At 42.2% G+C, this 16,972-nt stretch overlaps 1 protein-coding gene across 1 annotated transcript in view; it reads right to left on the bottom strand.

Moving 5' to 3' along the window:
• The window catches only part of ATP6V0A2 (ATPase, H+ transporting, lysosomal V0 subunit a2), a 44,438-nt gene that overhangs the window by 18,486 nt on the left and 8,980 nt on the right, over positions 1-16,972 (bottom strand). The window contains exons 3-10 of the mRNA XM_008591339.1: positions 16,671-16,768; positions 15,069-15,206; positions 12,681-12,769; positions 10,816-10,942; positions 7,801-7,883; positions 6,206-6,299; positions 5,202-5,414; positions 74-224 (exon numbers count right to left, since the gene is read on the bottom strand). Coding sequence (XP_008589561.1) covers positions 74-224; positions 5,202-5,414; positions 6,206-6,299; positions 7,801-7,883; positions 10,816-10,942; positions 12,681-12,769; positions 15,069-15,206; positions 16,671-16,768 — 993 coding nt within the window. The remainder of the gene's footprint in view (positions 1-73; positions 225-5,201; positions 5,415-6,205; positions 6,300-7,800; positions 7,884-10,815; positions 10,943-12,680; positions 12,770-15,068; positions 15,207-16,670; positions 16,769-16,972) is intronic.

Here is a 16,972-nt window from a genome sequence, read left to right on the forward strand (position 1 = left end):
GTTACATCCTTATACCAAGAAAAAGTAGCAACAACATATGAAATGCAAGGATTTACAACCTGAGCCTTCCCACCTGGATTCACTTCTCTGTAGCTGCCAACTCCATAGGCATCCACGATGTTCTGAAATCCCTCGGTGAACTTGTTGGTGCGGATGAGGGTGGGAGGTGTTTCTTTTGTTGGGATTGTGTTCATAAATGAGGGGATTGTAGCACCACTCTCTCTCTTTCGCATAAAAAAAGGAGAAAAAAATTACCACACACTATTCAACAAATCTAGGTTAGCTGCTATGGGCCAGGCTCTGGGAGTGGTTATGGTGAAGTCATTACATCACGGTAGCAGGAGGAGCAAGGGCTCGGGGAGGGCAGGGCTGCGGAATGAGAGGTGTGTGCACAGAGGTGTGAGTAGGCCTAGAGCCACTGACACAAAACTGAAAGCCTGTACTTTATCTCTCTGAGATTGTCAAGAAAGAGGAAGTTAGAGACAAATACAGTATCCCCTAATAAAAAATGAGAAAAACAGATAAGAATCATCAAAATGTCAACATTAACTGTATTTGCATGGCAAAATCATCTATCTAATTACTGATTATATAGTGTCTATAATTCTTCTGAAATATACTATGTTGATTAGTAATTTAAAAAAGCTTTTTATGGGCCGGCCTGTGGCTCACTCGGGAGAGTGTGGTGATGATAACACCAAGGCCACAGGTTCGGATCCCATATAGGGATGGCCAGTTAGCTCACTGGCTGAGCGTGGTGCTGACAACACCAAGTCAAGGGTTAAGATCCCCTTACCGGTCATCTTTTAAAAAAAATAATAAATAAAAATAAAAAAGCTTTTTATAACAGAAAAGTAGATTTTCCCGTAAAATTAAATTTCTTAAAACACACACATGGTAAGGGGGTTCTGGGAAAATTCCCAGCAGTGGCAGTTTTGGATCTCCCTGCATCCCCCTGAGAAGGCGGTGCACCTAGACAGCAAAACAAAAAACCCTCAGACAATGTTTGCAGAAAAACTACGTCCCCACAGACACCAAAATGCAAATGGGTGGGATAACCACCGATAGCTGTGAGACCTGCATAATGGCCCCTGGACCACAGGAGGCATGGGAAGCTATGTAGCCTCTGAGAGACCAGAGAAAAGGACACCCAAAAGAGCCAGAAAGTATTCCCTGGAAAGCACAGTAAGCCAACCCAAGAAAAGCAGCCAGACCAGGGAAGGATTCTGTCCAGTCCAAGAGCGGGTGCAACTCACAGAAGTGACCAGCCAGGGCTCTCCCCACCAAGGGGGCCCCATGCTGAGGAAACCTGCTGGGAGGGAAATCAAGATTAAGCAGGACAGGGACAAAACAAAGCAGGAAAGAGAAGGTCCAGATAAAAGAGACAGAGAGGAAATCTCAGATCCAGGAGTTGACATGTTTTTATCAGAAAAGAAAATATCTATGGAGCTTGGAAAGCTGTGCTGAACCTTCCTCCTTCTAAGAGTTTCATGAGTACCTTAAACATGTTCCAGAAAACTAATTTCATTTAAAAGTGAACAAGAGAAGGATGGAGGTCAAATCTCATACAAAGTTATAACAACAAAACAGTCTAAAGAGCAGAATAACATCCGTATGGACAGTGAGAACACACCAGAAAGACTGCCCACAAAACAGGTGAAAATGGCAACTTACTGTTTCAAAATGACCTGAAAGAATTAAAAAAATAATACAAGACAGAAAACAGCACCATAAATCAGAATAAGGAGGACTCAGAAATGAGATAACAGAACTCAGGAAGGAATTATAAAGAAAAAAGGAAAAACCTTATTTCAGAATGAGCCAAAATGGGAAAGAACTCACAATGCCATCAGAGAAACAGAAGGTGGGAAGACAGGAAATTTTTACATATCAAAAAGAAGAGAAGAAAGACAAAAGGATTCAAGGGAAGGGGACAGATACTGAAGATAAGCAGAGACGTTCAACCTGAAGAAAACAGGAGGTCCTGAAGAAGAAAACCAAAGCAGGAGAATGGAACAATACTAACAACAATAACTCAGGAGGACTTTCTGAAATTAAAAAAACAACAGAAGACTACATATTAAAAGAATACACTGCTGGGCCGGCCCGTGGCTCACTCGGGAGAGTGCGGCGCTGATAACACCGAGGCCACGGGTTCAGATCCTATATAGGGATGGCCGGTTTGCTCACTGGGTGAGGGTGGTGCTGACAACACCAAATCAAGGGTTAAGATCCCCTTACCTGTCATCTTTAAAAAAAAAAAAATGGGCCGGCCCGGTGGCGCACTGGATAGTGCGCCGCTTGGGAAGCGCGGCGGCACTCCCGCCGGAGGGTTCGGATCCCACATGCAGACCGGTTCCTGCTCACTGGCTGAGCGAGGAGCGGGAGCAACACCAAGGGTTGCGATCCCGTTGCCGGTCCCCGGTCCAGTACGGGGGCAACACTGAGGGTTGCGATCCGTTGCCGGACACGGAAAAAGACAAAAAGACAAAAAAAAAAAAAAAAAAAAAAAAAAAGAATACACTGCATATCTGAGAACACCAACCCCGAATGACCACATCAAGACATATTCTAGGAAAATTATCGGTCTTTAAAGAAAAAGAAAAAAATCCCTTGTGCATCTGGGCAAATAAAAAGCACATCACTCATAAGGAAAAGAAAATGAGATAAACATGAGGCTTTTTGTCAGCAAAACTGTGCCCAAACAAAATGGAGTAACACATTCAAGATACTCATAGGGGAGAAAAATTGAGCCAAGAATTTTTTTTCCAGAAAAACTAACTTCCAATTATAAAGGCAGCAAACAGACACCATGATTGACATGTGAGAATTCTGGGAATACTGTTCTCCTGAGCCCCCCGTCTCCTGAGGAATCTCTAGGGAACAAGCTTCTGACAGCCACATGACTGAGATGTGGCTATGAGAACGGGTGGCCTGCAGGTGGAAGCTCCGACTCCCAGGTGAGCCTGGTGCCCACGCTGTGCGCCCCAGCAAATGCAATCTGGCACCCTCCAGACACAAGGCCTCCGTCATGAGCCAAAGGTGCCCGAGGAGCTTGTGGCGCAGTGTGGTGAGCTGGTTTTCACCAACACTAGAAAGGGTTTTAACTGCCTGGTTACATCCATGAAAGGCAGCCTTTTTCAAGAAAAGTAACAATGTGAGGACAAATGAAAAGCAACAGAAGAAAGAGAAGGAAGGGACAGATGGAGGAATATGGGCCAAGGGAGCTCAAAACCCCTACAGTGGAAGCCTCAGTATCAGGACCTGGAGGTGGAACAAGGAAGAGCCACGCAGGAGGCCAAATGGTGACCAACACCTTCACTGGGAACTTGCAAGAGACACCAACAGCGTATGCATGCAGGAGGTGGCAGGAACAGCAACTTGGGCAATTTCTGAACTGGACACAGCAACCTTAAAAGTTAAAAAGCAGCACGCACGCTTGCAAGAGACACCAACAGCGTATGCATGCAGGAGGTGGCAGGAACAGCAACTTGGGCAATATCTGAACTGGACACAGCAACCTTAAAAGTTAAAAAGCAGCACGCACGCACACACACACACATGCACAAACACCACATCACTCCCTCAAAACTGACATTACCTCAGTAAATAAGATTCATCTGTATTTATCTTTAAAACAGATAACTGTACTCTAAAATCACAAAATAGTATTTACATGTTGTCTGCTTTCTCAGCATTGGGTATTTTACATTTGTGTCATAACCGACATTAGATTTTACATTTGCACCGAGCTCCTGCAGAAAGCGCCCTGTGCTCCCAAACTGGGGCAGTAGGGGGCCCAAGGGCTTCAGCCACACACCTCCTGACACCTGCATCCAGCCCAGCAACAACCGAGTCACCACTGGAAGACACCTGGTCTCCCCTGCCTGAATAAGGGAAGTGGCACAGGACTCAACCACACCCCTCTTCCTCCTCCTCCCATGCTATTTCCCTTTCCCTTCCCTTCTCCCCCTCCCCCACAACTGCTTTGCAACATCTTGGAATGTAAAAAAATAATATTAATGAATAAATTTTTTAAAATAAATAAATAAGGAGTCTGGAGGGGGGAAAAAGATTTTACATTTGTATCATCACAGAATTATGTAATAAGACAAGGTGATTAACAAAAAAAAACCCAAAATAACTTGTTCTCTTAACTGTTAAGAACTGAGTTTCAATGTAGGAAAAAAACTCACTGAAACATACAAGAATTACTTTACAGCCTTGGAGTGAGAAAAGCCTACAATTCAAAATCTAGAAGCCCTAAGAGCAAGGATGGATAAGTTCAACTATATTTAACAAAAACTTCTTCATGACCCAAACAAACAAGAATGCCATAAGTCAAAAGACAAGTGACAAACTCGAGAAAATATTCTTACTCATATCACAGACAAGAAGCCAACAGAAATTAGCAAGGAAACGAAAAACCCAACAGAAAATGGGCAAATGGAATGAACAGGCAGTTCACAAAAATAGAAAATTCAAAAGGCTCTTAAACATAGAAAAAGGTATTCAACTCCACTCATAATAAAAGAAATGTGATGGCTGGCAATTTCTGTGGAAACTGATCCAGCAATTCCATTTCTGGGAATTTATCCTACAAATAAATTTGTACATGTACAAAACATCAGAGGTCAAGTGTTATTCACTGCAATGGTATTTATGAAATTGGAAACTAGCTAAATGAGTAGGGAATTAGTTAAGTAAACCATGGTACCTGCATACAACAGAATATTACATAGTTATTTTTTAAAACGGAAGTTTCATTAAGTCAAAAGAACAGTATAAACAGCACATAATCTTTTGTGAAGGGACAGAGAAATATCTATTCATATCTGCTTATCAATGATTAAGAAACCGAAAGACACAGCAGATCTAAAACAATGGTTATCTCTGAGTAGAGGAAGTGGACCAAGGAGGTTAGGAGATAGGAGGAAGCCACTTTGCTGTGTCTTTTGTACTTTTTTATATTCCTTGTTACTTTTAAACCATGGGAATGTATTACTTATTCAAAAGAGCGATTTCAAAATGCCATGCACACAAACACATCCGCAAATGGCCAGCTCTCCCTAATGTCAGGTCACAAGAGGGGTCAACCCAGCGCCTGCTCCCTGGCCTGTGAAATCCCATTTCCTCCTTTCTGGGGTGTCAGGGCTCTGCAGTCTCCCCAAACTGCTGGCCGAGGAGAGGAGGTGCCTTACCGAGCCTTCCTCCAGCGCACGGCGCAGGTCATGCAGGTCAGCCTCAGGACACCAGACCTCGGCAATGAGGCACTTGTTGGTCACGTCAAAGCTGCACATGTTCAGCATGTGGTAAATAGCCTTCATCTTCCTCACCTGGATGACGCGGCTGTAGACCGTCTCAGCAGCCTTACAGAGCACTTGCCTTAGGTAATCCTCAGTTTTGTGAAGCACCTGGGGAAGAGCACGTGTGGGCTGGCAGCGTCGGGCACGACTCATTTTTGTCCTTCTGGCACCTGACTTCCTTCAGGGAAGTTACTCCCCAGTGATGGAGGGTCATTCCAGGCATCTGCCTCTCAGGGTGGCAGTTAAGGGGGCCATTCATTCCTTCACCTCCCCGATCCCAGGTCCAGCCGGGGTCAGGCAGAAAACTTAAATGCAGCCAATCATGTGGCCCCTCTTGGGAGGCTGCCTCCAGAGAACATGGCCCCAGGGACACAGGAGACGGTCAGACCTCATCTATCTCGGTCCAGGGAGCTCCCTGGGTTCTCCTTCCCCATTCCCCAGCTTGGCCAGTCCCCTGTCAACCCTGTGAGCCACCAACCCACCTCATCCCACTCTGCCCAGAAATCCCCTTTTGCTCAAATGAGTCAGAATCTGCTTCTTGCCACTTGCCACCAAGACCCCCTCACTGGCATCAGGAGAAACCTCCACTTAAATAGTACAGGTAAAATAATACCCACCATCTTAAATAGGATTACTTGTCCTTTGTGATCAGGAATGACAATCCAACATATCAAAGATGACCAAACAATCTTTTTTTAATGTCCCATCACTACTACCTAAGCTTCCAACAGGCTGCTAAAATGAAACTTCATGAAGAGCAGGTAGGGAAGTAACATTTCAATCTCACTAAAACATCCTGATTTGTCTACAACCAAAATTAACCACATTAAAAAAGTAGTTGGATTTGTAAATGTTTCACATCCCTCAGGTAAGAAGGCAGCAGTTTCCAGGTCACTCACAGTATAAAGATCTTGAATCCGAGTGTTTAGTCCCTCCTGAATCTCTCTTCGCTCCTCAGCCGTATTTGGATAGGGGTAGACATGGCAGTGGTAACTAGAAGACAGAATGAAACATAGTCCCACATATGTCAGGACTAGAAGGTGCTATATCTAACACTAGAACTAAATTCCATTCACCACCCAGGCCTATCTCCTTCCAACATGGAATAAAAGCAGACTTCTGGGAGAAAAAGGTGCAGACATGGGTACCTGCCCATGGTAAGACCTTGCACACAGACACTCAACAAATATCTGCTGAATTAAACAGATTTAGCAAGCTCTTTCCAGGATCCAAATCCTACTTCTGCCCTCAATGATTCCTGGAAGCTCATTCTCAATTCCAACTTTCTGAAATTCACCAACATCCTTGGGCTAGGAATCATTAAACAGGTTTAAATAAAACACAAAATCAAAGACAAATCACACACATACACAAAAATAAAAGGAAAAAAGAGATGTCTCCTCGCAGCTGCCTCTAACAGGTTCTCCCATCTCCCTGGCTTCACAGAGCCAATGTCTGCACAGGGGCCACTTGACACCCAGACCACACAGGGAAGCTGAGCTGTGTCTCTCAAACTGCAGTCACTCTCATACCACCTTAACATGTTAATACCATACTTACAATTTTTCTTTAAGTTCTGACTCTGAAAAATTTAATACCTACTCTGGCCTTATCCTTAGCAATGACACCTGTGAAATCATGGGTTGCTGACTGGGTATAGTTTTTCTAATCTATGTCAACAGATATATATTTAGTAAAACAATAAAAGGTTTATCCAGGTGACACCTAAAATTACTTTCTATACCACCAATGAATGAGAACTAAACACAGATAAACAGAAAATATCCAGGCCTTACCCTGCATGCAAAAACCAAGGCAATCTAAAATCTCCATTGGTATAAGAAAGCGAAGGGCTTTGAGTTTTTTGTTTGGCTTTTGCTTATGTTTCCGTTTGTTGACAGGAAGAACTCACAGACAGGTTTTTGTCGCAGCACTACTCAGCACTTACTGACAGCCTATGTCATACTAACACCTCACAGCTGCGCCATCTCGTTTAGTCCTAACAGCCCCATGAGAAAGGGATTGCTATCCCCTTTCACAGATGAGGAAACTGAGGCTTGGTCAGTTGTCCAAGTTAGCCCATGGAGGGAGTGGCAAAGCAAGGCTCCTCGTCCAGGCAGGGCCACCCAGGGTCCATTCGTCCCCACATACCATGCCCCCCAACTCATGGTGCCCAGGAGAAAAGATGCACCATGGGCTACTGATGACAGATGAGCTGTCGTGTGGCTGACAGCAATCGGAAGGCGCAAAGAATTAAAACCTAATTCCTTCTCAATTGATCTGAAGCCTGATTCCCAAGGGAAAAAAAACCAAATCCGGAACATTATTAACACTGTCACTACTTTTAAGTTATTCTAAATAATACACTGGCAAAAGAGATGACAAATCTCTTTGCCCCTACCATACTTCACTTGACTATACAGGAATATTTAAGGAAAACTAGAAGTTACTGAATATAAGGAAAGAGATTAAATGAAATGTTTCTTTTTCTTACCAATCACATATCTTCTTAACCTTGTGGCCAATCTGCTCTCCCCAAAAGGATATTAAAAACACATACCATTTTATGACTTCCCCCTGGAAAGAACAAATAAGGATAACTGTTACTTCTGTGTACATGACTTCTAAATCCTTGGCAGCTCAAACACTGTCAGTTTTAGTTCATTCATTCATTCAATACAGACGATCCTCATTATTTGCAAATTCACCTATGTGCTAAAATAACCCCAAAATCAATACATGTAGTGCTTTCACAATCATGTGCAAAGCAGAAAAAAATTTTAGGCACTCAACACCCTCGTTCCCAAGGCCCAGCAAGGCGACACTCTGCCTTCTCATTTCAGTTCTCACGCTGTAAACAAGTGCCCTTTACGTGGTCTATTTAGTGCCATGTTTTTCACAATTTTGTGCTTTTTGCTGGCAATTTTTCTATTTAACATAGCCCCCAAGTGCAGTGCTGTCTAGTGTTCCTGAGCACAAGAAAGCTGTGACGTGCCTTATGGAGAAAATACGTGTGTTCAATGAGCTTCATTCAGGCATGAATTATAGTACTGTTGGCCATGAGCTGAATGTGAATGAATCAACAACATATATTAAATAAGGTGTCTACACAGTAACACAAATAAAACAAGGTTATGTATTGATCAGGTGACATAATGTGACCAGAGGCTCACAGGAACCCAACCCTGTATTTCCTCTAGGAAAATGGTGCAGTATTCACTACTCAGTGTTCTCAGTAACTTTATAGAACATAACTACTGCAAATAACAAGAGTCAAGTATATTTACAAATATTCAGCAAAACAGAATTCTACAAAAAACTGAATAGGTTTCAGGTACCATTGTGGACACCAGGGACATGGCAGTGAACAAAAGAGATAAAAGTCCCCGACCCAGAAGGGGAGGGAACATCTATTCACATTGACAGCGAGAAATGCAAAGAAAATGTATAACACGCTGGATGGAGAAAGTGTGATGAGGAAAATAAGGCTGGCAGAGGAAACAGGAGGGCGGGTGCTATGATCTCAAACAGGGTGGCAAGGAAGGCCTCCCAGAGAAGGAGCGTAAAGAAGTAAAGGAGGGAGCGAACCGCACCAACACTGGAGGAAGAGCCCTCTGAGCAAAAGGAAAAGCACAAGCAGAAGCAAGTTCAGGAGAAGCATAGGATGAAGTGGGACAGCCAGGCTGAGAGCAGTAACAGAGACGGTCAGAGACATGACGAGGGCCCATGGCCCACTGTAGTGGAAAAGCACAAGCAGAAGCAAGTTCAGGAGAAGCATAGGATGAAGTGGGACAGCCAGGCTGTTACAGCCAGTAACAGAGACGGTCAGAGACATGACGAGGGCCCATGGCCCACTGTAGTGCGTGGGTCTTTTTGCTGTGTGAGACAGGAAGCCACGGGTCTTAAGTAAAGGAAAGACATGATCTGACTATAGCTGCACAGGGATCACTCTGGATGTTGGGAGCAGGAGAGACCGGAGTGCGGCAGGGCAGGAGCTCAGGCAGGAGGTGAGTCCCGGGTTGGTAATGATCCCTGGACCAGGACAGTGGTAGAGGAGGTGAGGAGAAGTGGCCAGACTCTTTGTATTTAAAAGACAGGTCGCCAGATCTGGTGATGGACTGAAGTATGAGAAAAAAGGAGAGTCAGGATAACCCCAAGGTTTCTGGCCTGAGCAGTTAGAAAGATGGAGTTGCCATGTACTGAGATGGAGGGTCTGGAAGGGGACTTTGGGGGGAAAGATCAGGAGTTCAGCTCTAGGCATAAGGTGGAAATGTCTTTCGGATATTTAAAAGAAAATATGGAGTGGACAATTCAATTTAAAAGTCTGGTGTTCGGGGGAGATCCAAACTACAGATACACATTTTGGGGATGGTATTTAAAACCAAGAAATTATATGAGATCCCTAAGGGCAGAGAGAAGAGAGAAGCTGTCCAAGAACTGAGCCCTGAGGGCACAGAGAGCAGGGGACAGGTTGGGGAACTACAGCAAAGCCCAGACAGGTGGCCCCAAAGCCAAGGACACAGGGCAGTGTGAGGAAGAACCAGCTGACTCTTGAAAGAAGAGAAAGGTTGGAGAAAGGTTGGGAGAAAGACTGCACTCAATGAATAAGTAAATTAACTGAGCACTCATTCAATATATTGAGGATGGTGGGAGCCAGACTCCACACCATCGGATAAGAGTTAAAAACACAGAAAAAGAGAAGTCTGGTAAGAACTGATTAGAACTGAAGGTTACAGTTTGAACACGTGGCTTAATAACATACATGTGGATTGCTATAGAAACTGTTAAGGGGTATGTGTGCACATATGCTGTGACTGCCGAGGAGGCCTAGAAGCAATGACGCTGCAGGATGAAACAAACACTCAAGCACCAGATCATCATTTCTGAATCCCACCTACGTTAAAAGGGACCAGGGCTCCTTGGAGAAATGGGTGATTCCAGGGCTGAGGCAGGGAAAGCGCAGGATGAAGCTAGAACATCCTGTGGTGCCAGAAAATAAGGGACTACTCCATTTATGATGAAGACATGCCAAAGGACACAGGAACATGCATGACAGGACTCCCAGTGGTCAGGTCAGAGACAACATGGGCATCAAAATTAGTAAGAACAGTAAGAGACTACTTAATTTAATGAAATAGGCACCCAAGAGTCTATGGTGATATAAATAAATGGGTGAATGAATGAGGGAGAAGGGAAAGTTCCCCTTATGTAGAACAATAATTAAGAAATACAGAAAGAAGGATAGGACAATTGGTGAAATCTGAGTAGGATATGAGGCTCACAATGTAGGACCGTATCTACATTCATTTCCTGACTTTGAAGGCCACATAGTGGCAATGCAGGAGAAAGTCCTTGATTTTAGGAACTACACACGGAAGTGTTCCAGGACACTAGTCATCAGGTCAGCAACTCACTCTCAAATGGTTCAGGAGGAAAACGTTCTTTGCACTGTACCTCCAACTTTGCCGTAAGTCTGCCACTGTTAAAAGGGATCATGACATTTACTCACTGTTTCAGGGTCTTCAAGGGACTCGTCCAGTTCTGCATAGGTCACGATGGTGTACCCTTTGCAGACCCTCCACAACATTTTTTCAAATGCTTCAACTTTTCCTTGATTAATTAGGCCAGACACAAACCTAAGAGACAATAAAGACAACCTAGTCAATTAAAAGCAATGAATATCATCAAACTGCATTAAAAGAATGATAACAACCTCTGTGTCTGGAAAGATGATGAAGATATCCTGAAAGCCCTCCAAGTGCCAAACATCTCGAATGCTAGGTAAAATATTTTTGAAATGTTCTTTTAAATGTATAGCTGAGCCTATAAGAAAGAAAAATTCTTAGAATCCAAAAATAAAACAGGATGTCATGGCTGTCCTGATGTAAAATACTGTCTCAGTATCTTCAGACCCCGAGTTTAATGCCAGCATGGGAGACAGGAGACAGGCACAAGCCCAGACAAAGTGAGGAGATGGAACGGAATCCCCCCCTGAAGTTGAGGACTTCTCCATATCCAAAGGGCTACACCTTCGGCGAATGGGTGGACTAGAAAGAAATCCACCTTGCAGAGGAGCCTACAAGTAAACTTTTATTTCAGTTTTGGTTCTGGATGGAGGGAGGAAGTCTTCTCTGAGAATTTATAACCATAGGCTAGAATTGACTTGGGTTTGTGACAAATTCGTATTACTTGCATAGTCAAAAACCAAACCAACAAACAAAAAATCCCATGCTGAGAGACATATGCAACTGATTCCAGGTTGGCAGAGCACTCCCAGATACCTGATGGATATAAACATAAAGTCCTCTCTGGAGGAACACATCCTTAAACTAAATCCCATGCTGAGAGACATATGCAACTGATTCCAGGTTGGCAGAGCACTCCCAGATACCTGATAGATATAAACATAAAGTCCTCTCTGGAGGAACACATCCTTAAACTAAACATCACTGCATTCCTTCAGATAAGGAACTGAGAAAGGTAAGTTCATCTTAACAATACTTCAGTATTAAAAAATAGAAACAGAAATTTGTAAAACAAATCATTGAGTTGATGGAAACTTGCATTCAAACAAATCACTTAACATACTACATTCATTACTTCTGCTGTGCCTTATGAAAACTATAAAGCAGTAATCACTGTTTATAATGATGTCATAACCACCAATCAAACAGGTAAACCCAATGACTGCTTTCTACTCATATCATTGTATAATTCTCAAGTCTACTCATACACCAAATGTTAAATGACTTCCTCCCAGATAAACAAACAGAACAGCCATCAATGGAATGGCCTCAGTTGCACAGTAATAATTGTTTTAAAAGAGCTATAAAGAGCTCTAGCTTATTTCTCAGTGTGATGAACTAGCAAATAATTAGCCTCAGCCTGAAACCTCAGTGGATAATTCACAGGGGAATGCTAATAAATACCAGCAAGTGTCCTCACAGGGGGAGCTGTATCTCCAACATACAAGCCAGTGAACTCAGGGTGAAACAATTCTGTTTGCTGCCACCTGTAACAACCTACTTTCTATAGTATCTTCTGAAACTTAGAAGGGGGAGGGTCAGGGTGAACTTGGGAAGAATGTTAAGGCATAGCCTCAATTACTCCAAGAAAAGGCATGCTAAGGCATGGATGATCCTAGGATGAACTGTCTGAAACATGACATGACGATGAACAAGATTTGATGACCAAAGTCAACACAGCAGAGTAATTCAGCTCAACAAGGACAGGAGCACAGTGTTTTCTTAAACAAATATTCACTTTCATTCAATCGTGGGCTGTGAAATGGTCCCCATTCACCCATCTGCAGAGCTCATCTTCCTCTTCTAAGAAGGGCAGAATGACACTTGAAGCCCCATCCTTACCACCTACCCCAGTTTTGCTCCCAGCCTCTGCATACAGCTGTAGTCCAACAAAGAATCATTCTCTAAGGCAGGGAATTCTTCATAAGTGGGTTCAAACTAGAAAGAGATATATAAAACCAAGCATGTCTCATTAAAAGTGACACTTTGTCATGTCATATTTCCAAACAAGTTTATACAGCATCATAACTACCTACTTAGACCTGGACACAAAGGCCCCAAGATAACTTAGACATATAATTCAGCTCTCGTAAATAAAAAATAATTCCCCATACCTTATTTTTAAGCCACTTGAAGACAATTACATACAAGAGCTATAATTTAAGGCATCGCCTTCATCCAAGATAGAATAACTTTATCAGAGGCAACCTATGTCAAGTGAAACTAAGTTTGAAGGTATGTACTTCTCCTTCCTTACTCAGCTTAGCCTTTCATTAAAAGCACAAAAATTGGGCCGGCCCGGTGGCGCACTGCTACAGTGCGCCGCTTGGGGGTGCGGTGGCCCTCCCGCCGAGGGTTCGGATCCCACATACAGACCGGTTCCCGCTCACTGGCTGAGCGAGGTGTGGGGGCAACACCGAGGGTTGCGATCCCGTTGCCGGTCCCGGTCCGGGCGCAACACTGAGGGTTGCGATCCGTTGCCGGACACGAAAAAAAACAAAAAGGAAAAAAAAAAAAAAAAGCACAAAAATTTTGCTTGTTCCAACTGACTTATAGGTCATTTTTTGCAACCTTGTTTCCAAAGATCTGCAAAATAATGCTGCCTAGAGAGATCCACATGCAGTGGAAAAATAAACCATAATCTGGATAAACATTTTCTGAAATCATTGCAATTTTTTTCATTTCTAAAATTCGAGTTAAAGAACTTCTGAGTCACAGCTGTCTGCACCTGTAGAAGGAAGCAGAAGGTTAGGGATACACTTGAAAGTGCAGAAATAACCCAAGGGATAGACCTGTAATAGTCCCCACAAGAGACTACAATGTGACTTCCCTGAAGACGCCCTTAGGCAGAGATGGGCATCCACCATGAAAATCAAGACCTCTACCAGCAAAAGTGCCCCTGAGAGACAGGGCAGAAAGCCAGGCTCTCCTGCAAGTCCCCAGTTAGCCCTGATGCTGTGACTCGGGACAACTCGCACTCTTGCTTCGCTACGGAAATTAAAAGCTAGATTCATGAAACTAACAGTACACCAGCCAAAATTAATTTACTTTCTCTAGTTTATATTTTCAATTCCATGAAGGATCCTTTTCCTTATGATAAATGTCACAACATTAGGTAAAGTCATTACCAGACATAGTATTTTGGAGAAGTGTTACTAGTTAGTTTATTTTAAGTAGGTAGTTAGGTAAGAAGGAAAGAAGGAAAGTAGGTAAATAGATAGGTAAGGCAGGGAGGGAGGGAGGAAAGAAGGAGAAGAAAGAAGGAAGGGAAAGAGAAAAGCAACTATGTCTTTAACAAGACAGCAAAGGAAGCACTGGGTTTAAGAGGTTTCTAGAAATGAATGCAAATTGTTTTAACCAATTTATACCTAAATACACTGGATAGTTCCTTTTTTATTTTTTAAGTATCCATTCTTTTTGAAACAGTTTAAGCTACAGGAGATCCTGGAAATGTCTAAAATGCTATCACTTTTGCCCTGCCTTTAAAAACTTCATTCCAAATATACCACCTGTCCAATGACTCATATGTTGCAAAGACAAGAATATGACATCATGCTAATACAACCTACANCATACCTTATTTTTAAGCCACTTGAAGACAATTACATACAAGAGCTATAATTTAAGGCATCACCTTCATCCAAGATAGAATAACTTTATCAGAGGCAACCTACGTCAAGTGAAACTAAGTTTGAAGGTATGTACTTCTCCTTCCTTACTCAGCTTAGCAAAGTCCTATGACACAGACCATTCTTTATTTTTATAAATTTTTTTACTTCCTTTATTCTTGGCAGTTTGGAAAAACTGAGTGAGTTTTTAGAGTTCTGTTTCCACTATTCAATTTTTTATCACCATCATGAAAAGATTTTTCAACTACAAACTATAAAGCATTTTACAAATACGAAGTATGGTTATGCTAAAACCAACAACAAGAAAAAGCTCTTAAAGCATTTTTTTAATGTCACATAATCCAACTGAAAAAAAAATAAAGCTAAGATCTAAATTTATCTCCTAAGGCTGGCCGGTTAAGTCAGTTGGTTAGAGCACAGCCTTATAACCCCAAGATCACAGGTTCAGTTCCACTTACCGGCCAGCCACCAAAATAAATAAATAAATAGATAGATTTATCTCTTAAAAAAAGCAATACATCTAAATGAATTAATAACAAAACCCACAACCTTATGGGAATGAGATTTTAATAAAAGGAATGTATTTCCTGACATGAGCCATTCAGTACCTCAACATTTCGTTTCACAAAGGTTTTTGTCACCCTCAGCATGTGAGTATACTCAATCAGTTCCAGCAGATTTTTCCTCAGTTTCTCCTTGTTCTTAGTGACTTCTCTTAGTTCAACCTCGAGCTTCTGCAACTGCTCCTACATAAAAAAAACAGCAACTTAAGAGCATGGATTAGTTCCACATGTGTCCTAATAACCTTTTCATGGCATAACAAAACGAGTGGAGGACTTAAAAAGCCAGAAAGTTAGTTTGGTAGAGATATGAAAACATGCAAAGATTTTAAAGGTCCCTCATTTATTGTTTCATATGAATTCTGTTAATTTCTGTGAAGTCCACACCACAGATGATATGAAACATTCTGGAGGCTGTGAGGTCCCTGAGTACTCGAAGACACTTCTCTAACCTGAGGTCCTGGCATTTCTTTCAGTTTTTCTTCCTCTGCTTATTCATTATCAGACATCAAAGAACCTGCCTCTTATAGACTACATTTCCTTTTATTTGCAACACAGAAAAATGTTTAAATAACCTTTTCTAATGCATATTTTCTTAATCTCTAGCTTAACAGTTTCTATGCATTCTTACTTACACAATTAATTGAGCATAAAAATTCCTGAGAATAAATCTTATTTAATAATTAGTTACATCCTAAGCATCCTTAACAATACTTCAGTATTAAAAAATAGAAACAGAAATTTGTAAAACAAATCATTGAGTTGATGGAAACTTGCATTCAAACAAATCACTTAACATACTACATTCATTACTTCTGCTGTGCCTTATGAAAACTATAAAGCAGTAATCACTGTTTATAATGATGTCATAACCACCAATCAAACAGGTAAACCCAATGACTGCTTTCTACTCATATCATTGTATAATTCTCAAGTCTACTCATACACCAAATGTTAAATGACTTCCTCCCAGATAAACAAACAGAACAGCCATCAATGGAATGGCCTCAGTTGCACAGTAATAATTGTTTTAAAAGAGCTATAAAGAGCTCTAGCTTATTTCTCAGTGTGATGAACTAGCAAATAATTAGCCTCAGCCTGAAACCTCAGTGGATAATTCACAGGGGAATGCTAATAAATACCAGCAAGTGTCCTCACAGGGGGAGCTGTATCTCCAACATACAAGCCAGTGAACTCAGGGTGAAACAATTCTGTTTGCTGCCACCTGTAACAACCTACTTTCTATAGTATCTTCTGAAACTTAGAAGGGGGAGGGTCAGGGTGAACTTGGGAAGAATGTTAAGGCATAGCCTCAATTACTCCAAGAAAAGGCATGCTAAGGCATGGATGATCCTAGGATGAACTGTCTGAAACATGACATGACGATGAACAAGATTTGATGACCTGACTCTCATTAGCCTCTGTTCACCACCACCCGAAAAGGGAGTACATGTCTTACACTGAAAAGCAAACTGAATTACAGTTAAAACTGACCACAGATAATCTATGACTGAAGGTTAACCATAACATTGTTCTTTAATTTTCATTCCACGGATTTGAGAAGGCAGAAAAGCATTAGACAATATAAAATACATACGTAAGCAGCCCCTGAGATCAATGCTTAAAACAGCTTCTGCAGAAGCAAGTTACCTGCATTTCTAGAACCTGTTTAAGAGGTGGCGCAGGAGGACTGGCCTCTCCCTCAGGAAGGGGGATATCAGCTCTATTAATTTCCTGCACCAAATACACTGTGAAGATAAAAGTGAAACAAGTTAGATACAAAACTTACTATCATACATTTCAGTCAGAACATTTTAAATCCCAACCTTTCATTAAAAGCACAAAAATTGGGCCGGCCCGGTGGCGCACTGCTACAGTGCGCCGCTTGGGGGTGCGGTGGCCCTCCCGCCGAGGGTTCGGATCCCACATACAGACCGGTTCCCGCTCACTGG

The sequence above is a fragment of the Galeopterus variegatus genome, unplaced genomic scaffold (genome assembly GCF_000696425.1).
Source record: "Galeopterus variegatus unplaced genomic scaffold, G_variegatus-3.0.2 Scaffold147, whole genome shotgun sequence".
NCBI classification, from domain to species: Eukaryota; Metazoa; Chordata; class Mammalia; order Dermoptera; family Cynocephalidae; genus Galeopterus; species Galeopterus variegatus.